Source organism: Nomia melanderi, unplaced genomic scaffold, assembly GCF_051020985.1.
Source record: "Nomia melanderi isolate GNS246 unplaced genomic scaffold, iyNomMela1 scaffold0115, whole genome shotgun sequence".
NCBI classification, from domain to species: Eukaryota; Metazoa; Arthropoda; class Insecta; order Hymenoptera; family Halictidae; genus Nomia; species Nomia melanderi.
In genome coordinates, this window is record NW_027475230.1 from 1 (window position 1) to 10,095 (window position 10,095).

General features: G+C 32.4%; 1 protein-coding gene and 1 long non-coding RNA gene across 16 annotated transcripts; one reads left to right on the forward strand and one right to left on the reverse strand.

Moving 5' to 3' along the window:
- The first annotated feature begins 62 nt into the window (after positions 1-62).
- Src42A (Tyrosine-protein kinase Src42A) lies at positions 63-9,956 on the forward strand. Of its 15 annotated transcripts, none has more exons than XR_013000297.1 (8): positions 560-916; positions 2,235-2,576; positions 3,193-3,314; positions 3,425-3,588; positions 6,221-6,548; positions 6,644-6,979; positions 7,071-9,027; positions 9,421-9,956. XR_013000297.1 is itself a non-coding variant. In XM_031972382.2 (7 exons), the coding sequence occupies exons 2-7, from the start codon at positions 2,218-2,220 to the stop codon at positions 7,277-7,279; spliced, it is 1,518 nt and encodes a 505-aa protein (XP_031828242.1). In that variant the 5' UTR covers positions 63-133; positions 1,783-2,217; the 3' UTR covers positions 7,280-9,956. The 15 variants fall into 15 exon arrangements, 13 of the variants coding, with proteins under 13 accessions (XP_031828242.1, XP_076230230.1, XP_031828241.1 ...); XR_013000298.1 differs by having other exon boundaries at positions 7,071-7,452; positions 7,532-9,956; XM_031972382.2 differs by lacking the exon at positions 560-916 and adding an exon at positions 63-133 and having other exon boundaries at positions 1,783-2,576; positions 7,071-9,956.
- On the reverse strand, positions 341-1,486 carry LOC143175572 (uncharacterized). The gene is made up of 2 exons (XR_013000300.1): positions 1,338-1,486; positions 341-638 (listed from the first exon to the last, which is right to left on the reverse strand). It is a non-coding gene; the product is annotated as an uncharacterized LOC143175572 (long non-coding RNA).
- Positions 9,957-10,095: the final 139 nt, after the last annotated feature.

Genomic DNA, 10,095 nt, shown 5'->3' on the forward strand with positions numbered 1-10,095 from the left:
CTCTCCCCCCTCACTCTCTTTTTTTCCTTTATACATATATACTAACAATCTGTGCCGAGAACTTTCACATTTAAGTTTAAACACACGAGTACAGCAAACAACAATTTCAATCGCCGATGCAATTAATAATCGAGTAATCGCTCCGACTTGTAATAATATTATAATAAGGGAAATAAATATTTGTCGAATAGCACGTATCGGCGTTGAATTGGGAAATTCAGGAGATTATCGTAAGAAATAAAGTAGACTTGGCTCGGGGATGGTAAGGTTCGGCCGAGTTCGTGTTCGCAGCCGAACTCGTCCGAAAGCTGCATTCCGGTGGCTACCTTCACCATGGGTGTTTTCACCTCTCCGTCGGTTTCTCGTGAAAAGTCTGTTCACCTTTCGCATTCGTTTCTAAAGACAAATCAAGCGATCGTGGAGGTGTCTTGAAACATCGCGTGAAACGTATTCGTCGCGTAACCGTATATTCTAATGGTGAATCGTTGGTGTGTTCCCCGTATCGTGATCCACGGTGTCGCACATGTGAGAATCTGAATTTTGACGGATCCGAATGCAATGGCGACAACGTCGCTACTTTCAATTATGTTGCCCACGTTGTTCCCAACTGTTATTCGTTGTTGTGCACCGAAAGACACCTGTTATTATATGCCATCAAGGTTAAACTATTGACTGTAGGAAAGAGGGGAAAAGAAAAAAATGATCTTCTGGTGTAAGAGAATTGATATATGGTTGAAGAATATTGTGACACACCGGGCCGTAAAACGAGTTTAAATCGAGCGGGCTGTATTATCCAGGCAAAACTATTCTCCTCCCGAATTTCTTCGAATTCACGTTCCCACGCGGAATTTCTAGTCGATATATTTATTCGGTTCAGTATCATCCGATCGATAGTCATTATCCTTTTATCATGCGCGTAAGAAAGCAGAAGATCAGAATTGCTAATTCGAAACTGAAACCTGAATTTCATCTCGCGTCTATTCGACATCATTTCATCTGACACTTATGCAACTGAAAGTGTTCCATCTTTTTCCAACTGATTCGGGAAAAATGTATCCACGCTGTTCATTTTGTAGCTCGATAGAAAAACAGGGTATGCTCATATGTAAGTACGCACCCATAAATGAATCTTGCGGAACGTCATTCCAGCGGAAGTGGTTAGATTAACGTCTATATTAATTCAAGCGATTTGTCATTTAACAAAGCGTGAACAAATCGTACAAGTACAGACAGAAGTAAAAGTGTGTAGTTAGTATGTTCGATATTTCCGTGATTTTCACTCTTTTATAGAACACTATGGAAATGAATAAAGTTTACTTCCGAAGTAAAAACGTTACCGTTAACTGTTGCTTTTATTTTCATCGTCGTACTGTATAGAAAGGGCGTTCCAACCAGAGATCTTTAATGCGACCAAGTATCAAACAAGAGAACAGTCGGATAATAAAACAGTCTATAGAGAAGAGTAACTCGGAATATTACTGTAAACGGTTCGGAGCAATAATAAATCTTGTTAATAATGACCTAACCTAATACCGCATAAAGGGCCATATTATGACGTCAAGCTTAGGGAGCAGCAGCGCGAACTCAACGAAAATGCGTACACACCGATGATCGAGCATACCACTGTTTTTATACCTCGGTTTCTTATACACCGACGGACCATGGAAAGTGTCATTGTTGCAAACGAGCAGCTACCTAAATAAATACACGCGTTTATTATCCGCGTCTTTTTAGTAAAACCTTTAATTATTTTCAAAGTATTTTATATTCGTTATATATTAGATACCCACGAAAGAATCGCAAGTTTCTCAGGAAGAAGAAAAGAAGCTTCGAGAAGAGAACCACGGATTTTATGAATAATTATTGCATTTTAAGAGACATTTCCATGATTTTTCATAGTGATTTTTACTACGAAACATTTTAGAAGCCAAAGGCCGTTTCAAAAGGCCGTTTGAAGCTTTCAAGTGTTCACCGCACAATCACGCTACACCAAATATAAACGGACTAACGGGTGTGCAAATAATGTAGAACTGTATTAAAAATTTCAAGACATGTGTGTTTTGAAAATTTTGCATTGGCGTTACCGTACCCTAATATCCATGCAGAAGAATCAAACGTGAAAATATTGTGGAGACATTTAAGGAACTGAATCTCTAGATTTCATGATACAGTGACAGTTCATTTTCACAGCAGGCTTTGAACTAAGATTAAAAAAACATGGGTAATTGTTTCAGCAGCCCAACAGACACCGAAAAAGAAAAGCCTGATAGAATAGGCAATCCTAACATAGAGGCAGTTGCATCTCAAGCCAGTCCAGTGCCAACGCCACCTCCAGATCCTATCAGGCCTATGCCACAAATTCCAGACGCGGATGTGCCAACTGCAAAAATATTTGTTGCTTTATACGACTATGACGCACGTACAGATGAAGATTTAAGCTTTAGAAAAGGTGAACACCTAGAGATATTAAATGATACGCAAGGAGACTGGTGGTTAGCTAGGAGTAAAAGGACTCGACAAGAAGGATACATCCCCAGCAATTATGTTGCAAAATTAAAATCAATCGAAGCGGAACCGTAAGTCTTATAAGTAATTACTTTTTCCTGAAACGATTATTTTGCCCTAGACTCTTTCTATATCCCTTAATAATAAATTAACAGACTAAAATGATATACACTAGTTTTATAAACAATCAAAATGTAATATGGGTGTTATATATTTTAGAAAAATATTATATTTTCATCGCTATAAACGTGAAGCAATAGTATAGGATATTGATTCAATACGGTTGCCTCGAGTATGAGAATCACATATAAATTTACATTTATACATCCAAATGAAAATTGTTCTATCCTATTTAATATTTCATAAGAATCCCATTATTAATCAGAGTTTATTATTAAAAGATTCTAAACAATTTTAAGCTATTTAGTTTTCTTTGTTACATTTTCAGCTAATAAATTATCTCTCCATACAGTCAAGTGGTCAATGTGACCTTGCTTTCACTAACAGTGCTCACATTAAGTTTTCAGTTGTATTAATTTGAATTGAGCACCTCTGGCTATCAGTCGGTTTAGATAAGCGATGCTTCCTTTTATTCCTTCCTGTTTAATTAAAAAGAAACATTTGTATCAGTAAATTATTAGATTTGTGAACATTTTAAATCTGCTTATTTATATGATTATTGTTTAGATGGTACTTCAGAAAAATAAAACGAATTGAAGCTGAAAAAAAGCTGCTACTGCCAGAAAACGATCATGGTGCATTTTTAATCAGAGATTCTGAAAGTCGACATAATGATTATTCTCTTTCAGGTAAGTTAATAAATTATAAAATGTATTCTACGAGTATGAGAAGTCTATTTCTTCGATAAGCAATTGTACGATAAAATGTAATCGTTTATTTTGTCTTATTATTTTTCTAGTACGCGATGGTGACACAGTTAAACATTATCGAATTAGACAATTGGATGAGGGTGGTTTCTTCATTGCTAGGAGAACTACATTCAGAAACCTTCAAGATCTTGTTGAACATTATAGTAAAGATGCTGATGGGCTGTGCGTAAATCTCTGCAAACCCTGCGTACAGGTAAGAGAAACTTTTTAATCGAATTAATATTTTTAATGATCCTATATCATATAAATGGAGTTTAGACAGCTTGCTGCATGTAAAAGTGGTTTTTAATAATATATCACTATTGTACTAAGAAATATGATGTATCGCTTAATTATTCCATATTTTGTTCAAAGTAATCATCAAGGGGTTTCTTAAATTCCTTTGATAAAATTTTTTTATTTCTTTAGGCTTGTCGGTCCGATATATAATACCCTTACAGAAATCCCTTGATATTGAATGTAAGCTGAATATAATAAGATGCTAAAAGTGAAAGTAAGAACACAAATGCATGGTACTATTGATCTTTATATTGTACACGAGCATACAATATGGTTAATTTTGTACATAGAATAAACAAAGTAATATAAATGATTGTACCTAATTTTTAGGTGACACTTATAAACGTGTGTATGCATATACATGTATGTATATGCATATATGTACACACATAAGTGCATACCTAGTTACATATATACATATATTTATATATGTGTGTCACATATTTATAATACTGTCTAAACTCCAGTTGGACTTTGCTCAAGACAAAATAACATAAAATATAGTTAATATCTATTGCTGATATTAACATTCTTAAAATTGATTTACACATGAATACTGTACTTAAAGAATTATTTTTAAATGTTTAAATATACGTATAAATATACATTGGACAAAGTCACATGTCAAGATATAGGATGAATTTTTTAGTTATTGCGTATAACATCGTTAACCTAAATACAAATGCATTAACAAATAAAAAACTAGTACAAATTTCAATGTACAGATTTTTAAATTTATGTACGAAGGAAGAATAACATTTTATGAAATTTTTTAATCGATTTTCAAAGAAAACACCTATTGAAAGAATTATACATAGTCTATTTGTCATTGCAATTTATTTTTTAAATATATTAAGGTGTGAAAGCAGCTTTTAGTTTCATAAATAATCTTGCAAAGTTTGATCTCTGAATAGACTTTGTTTGTTTCTCTGTTATTGCTTACCCTACCTCCCGCTGGATTTTCTTGGTAAATTGAATGTCCCAATATGACATAACATGTTAATTTTCTTTTTTAACGTAAACGCTTGTCCATTATGTCTTTGACCTGTACATACAGCACAAGCCTGTCCTATATGGATTCATGTTTCAAAGACATTAGATTATCATTTTTCATTTAGAATAATACACTTGTTTTTATAATCTTAACTTTGCTGAAATTTATAGCTTCTTCTTAGAAGAAATGGGATTGAAAGCACACTTTCAAGAGTGAAAAAGTTTGTGTACATGTGGCTGTATGTGCTCTTTTAATGTACACTAATCGAATCAGTTACGACTGTGTGCAATGAAATACGAATAATGAATGATGTACTGTCATTTGTGTGCTTAAAATCTGTTCGATATACAGGATGTTTCAAATACACATTCACAATTTTCATGCCAAAACATCTACAACGTCTTTCACTAAGGATCGCATAAAAGAATAAAAATTGAAAATATTATTATATTACATTATGTACAGCGAATGATATATTTTGTACAGATACATAAAACATCCTGTATGTGAAATTTAAATTCATAGATCGGTTTCTTAACATGTTTTAGAATTCTTTTCTTGTGTCTGCGTGTACATTAAAGAATTTTAAAACAGACTTTTTTCTCATCTAATGAACTTTATATATTTTTTGAAAAATTTTTAACAAGCTATCGCACAAAAAGTCTCATGATACAAATAAGAAAGCATTTTTGTCTATCAAATTCTAATCTTTAATACTCTCAATGGTTAAAGTTTTTCTTCTATTTTTACAGACTTTCACCTTTTTCTGTTTTACTATAAAATGTCGTAACTTTAAGACATTGAGAGTATTTTATATTACAAAGGTAGTTGATGTACAATGCTATAATATTGTTGATAATATGTATACTATACAATGACAAAAATTATTAGTATATGAATTTATGTCTTGTATCGCATATAAGTGTTCAATTACTAAGTTCCTGGAATTATATGTAACGACTTGATATTCTCGTTTATAAAAATATAGGTATCAGTGAATTTTTCAAAGTATTGTTACATTGTATAAAAAATAAAAGTCCGTCTACCACAGAAATTTAGGATCACATTTCACGCGTATTAGTTATCGTGTTAGTTATTAAAATTCCTTTCTTTACAAAGACTATGCGTATGTCAGAAGGCATGATAATTTAACATTTGCTTTTGATCACTTGCATCCTGCCATGTAGTCACTGGTTCTGTTCGTTTTCTTCTTTATTTTATAATCACTGAACATTTTAATTCGGCAAATTAATTATTTGCTGTACATTATTTCTTATAATGAGCTCCTTACAAACTTAACAAGCAATTATGCAGCCTAAGCAACATTCTTATGGGGCTTCTAATTAGGTTTGTATGAACAAAAATTGAAGTGAGTGCTTAGATTTTGTAAAGGATCATTAGAAATTTGGCTCATACCATTTAAAATTTTTACATTTTGTTCATTAGTGTACAAATCGTAAGAAAGCATTTACTATACATAGTAACACGTTTCTATAAGAACATTTTAGGATTCAACAATTATTGATTAGCTTGTACTTGATTTTGTTCATAGGTTGAGAAACCTGTTACCGAGGGTCTAAGCCATCGTACTCGCGATCAATGGGAGATTGATCGTTCGTCTCTGAAATTTGTGAGAAAATTGGGACAAGGTCAATTCGGAGAAGTATGGGAAGGATCGTGGAACAATACTACTGCAGTGGCAATAAAGACGCTCAAGCCTGGAACAATGGATCCTAAAGACTTTTTAGCAGAAGCACAAATCATGAAGAAACTTCGTCATGCTAAATTAATTCAACTGTACGCTGTATGCACTCTGGAAGAACCTATTTATATTATTACCGAATTAATGAGGAACGGTAGCTTGTTGGAATATTTGCAAGGTAATATAACGAATGTACTTGTATGTTTGATACGTAGAATTAGTTTACACGTTTTGACGTTCTCCATTATACGCTGTAATTATTTTTGCGTTTAGGAAAAGGCAAAACTTTGAATTTACAACGATTAATCGATATGGCTGCACAAATTGCAGCGGGTATGGCGTATCTCGAGTCACAGAATTACATTCACAGAGATTTAGCTGCCCGTAACGTTTTGGTAGCAGAATTGAATGTTGTAAAGATTGCAGACTTCGGTTTAGCTAGATTGATCAAGGAAGATGAATACGAAGCTCGCGTCGGAGCTCGTTTTCCTATTAAGTGGACTGCGCCTGAAGCTGCAAATTATAGTAAATTCAGTATTAAATCTGATGTATGGTCATTCGGTATTCTTCTTACTGAATTGGTTACCTATGGTAGAATACCATATCCAGGTAAATAAGTCTATATTTTCTACAAGTGTAACGCGAAGTACTGAAACTGAAATATTTCGTTATATATATTATCGTTCGTATATCTACTTAGGTATGACAAATGCTGAAGTACTGCACCAGGTAGAACATGGGTACAGAATGCCATGTCCGCCCGGTTGTCCAACTGCATTATACGATATTATGTTAGAATGTTGGAATAAAGATCCCATGAAGAGGCCAACATTTGAAACGCTTCAGTGGAAACTGGAAGACTTCTTTACCATGGAAGGTTCCGAGTACAAGGAAGCATCTGCGTATTGAAGCATTCAACTGAAGTACTATCTTCTATTATAGTATGCTTCATCGCGAAACTGACAAGATATGATAGGTATTCTATATGTACATGCAACAAAAAGAATGCAGATTATTACGATTAACAATTTATTCGAGACACGGATGTTTGTGATATTTCAGAGTGCAGTTTACATTAAACGGTGATCGTCTTTTTAACGAAAGATTACATCGTGAATTTTCTTTTATTTTATTTTATTTTTCTTTTTTTTTCTTTTTTAGCAATTGCGCGGATTGCTTTCGTTACATGTTCTGGCTGCCATAAGATTTTAGAGCAAGTTTGTTGATTCATAAATAATTATACAAGGATTAAAATCAGTGCTTGGATGATTCTTAAAAACTAACTGACAGCATTCAAATTTATTTTAGACAATTTGTGAACGTGTAAATGTCGCGGATATGAATAGTTCTTTGAGCAATGTTTGTGGGAGTTAACAGATTTTTTAAGTGGAAATTCGTTACCTGTACAAATTTTGACAAGATAACGCAATTGTCAAAAGTATTATATACATTTAATGTAGTTAAGGACCCTTCGGTGTATAGAATATTATTCGAAATAATTTACACATTTCTGAAGGAATGGTTTATTAAAATTTAAACGATGTATTGTAGTTACCGTATAACAGATGATTATATATTTTGACCCGTCATTACTTTTATGGCATCCTCTTTTCTGTTGCTCGAAACCAGTTTAGAAATTCTATTAAAATTTGATTCCGCTCTATTGAAACTTGACCATCGGTTTACTGCATGACAATATAGTATATCTAAGGTAAATGTTTTATTCGTACGGTTAGAGAGATTTTTTTACAAGATTGCCGAATATGTTAACTCTCAAACAAATTTTGGGCAAATACACACCAACTAGAAGCAAGCAATGTATCTAATCTGAAGATTCTTAACTGTTCATAGTAGAAATAGTAAATGTGTAAGATAACATAAGAAAGTATATACAGGGGTATTAATTTTAATAATGTTAGAAGCATGTACATCATTAATGCCCTAATTTCTGATTTCATTGTATGTAATATTTTACAGTTTTAAAAGAACGGAATTATTAGTACCGTTATATTGATTTTGTATTCAATCATATTTTCTTACTGACTAAAATTCGTTACTTTCAAATTCCCAAATTCTTATCGTTGTACACGTGTCCGTTTAACACAACACTATTCATCCGTCGGTTCAATAATTTTCATAAATATTATTCTCTATTCTAAAGAAAATTATCTAACAGATAAACGACAAAGGTTAAAATAATATAATATTTTTCTTTATTTCACGTATGCTTTTAGAGTTAAACATATTATACGTGCTTTAGCTTATCTGTATTTCTTATAGAGATTTCTACCATGTGTCTAATATTTATTTACATATATTTTATTAAAAAATCTTCATTCTTTCTTCTATACGATATGTATTTTTGTTCAATTATATGTAAAAGAAAGAAAGGTATCTTACTCGATTGATGAAAAGACATAAAGAATTCGTAAAATATATACTTAGAATTTGGTATCGTTTGTTTTGCTTCGTATTTAAATGCGTATGCTTTATTTACATAAAAAGTGTGTCTAGTCGAAGACCACTATAAGTTATAAATACTTTCTTGGCACTGAAACTATTTAGGGTATTTTTCTTTTAAGCGGGAGAGTAAAACCAATACTGCCAAAAACACATGCAGAGAGAGTTGCTTTTGTTACTATCGTCTGTAGAAACAGGTAATTCGAATGTATTATTTTCCTAAACGTCCTTGGATCGTTCACCTATATTATTCCAATCGGAAGAAGAAATAAATGTTCGCGATACAAATGATTTTAGGGATCAAATCGAGAACAGTATTTTCCTCAGAATTCAATACAAATGGACTTTGATTGTTTTTTCGTAATCATTTGATAATTGAAAGTATTTTGTAATTGTTTTCAAACATTCTACTGTGTGTAATGAATATTACATATTATAACATTAAAACAGATATTAGGGACGATTTCAGAAATCATTTACGTAGAATATGTAAAGTGATTTTGTACAAAAAGTAAATTTTTATATAAGCATACATATTTATATTGTGTACAGTTTTATTTGAATATAACGGAACGCTCTTTTATATATAGGTTTCAACGATGCATACGATATCTACGCGATTTTTATACAACAAGCTCAATAATTTGTTTATTGACAGTTTTCTTCTTAATCGAGCGAAAAAGAAAGCAGAGGATATAGTGGTGTATAAGTATTAAGTATGTGAAATATCATGATCCTCTGTGCTAGAAGATTGTTGAAACAAAAACATGTAATGTCAATAAAAGAGTATTGTCATTAAAATTGTTCATACATAAGTGTACTATGTAACAACTATTATATACAACTTTATAATTTTATATGTATGCATACATATACACAATACGCATAAACATTAGATATTGTGTAATTACTTATACATACACCCCCCGCGTGCGTGCGCGCTTACACACACACACACACACACACACACACACATACAAGAGAGCGTGCAAGAGCGAGAGAGAGAGAGAGCATATAACGTGTATATATGAATATGTATATGTACATTTATATATTTATACTTATGTACATATACATATGCATGTATCGTATATTAAGAGATATTACAGAAAGTAATTTTAACTTCCTTCTTTGTAATTTTTTACATTCCTCACCGCACCTCCTTTCTTCCCAAGCGTTTTTTATTGCGTACCGATCTTTGAAGATTAGATTTTCTTTTTAACCACCTTCCGCGGACTGAATTTCATGAAATTCATTATTTTAAT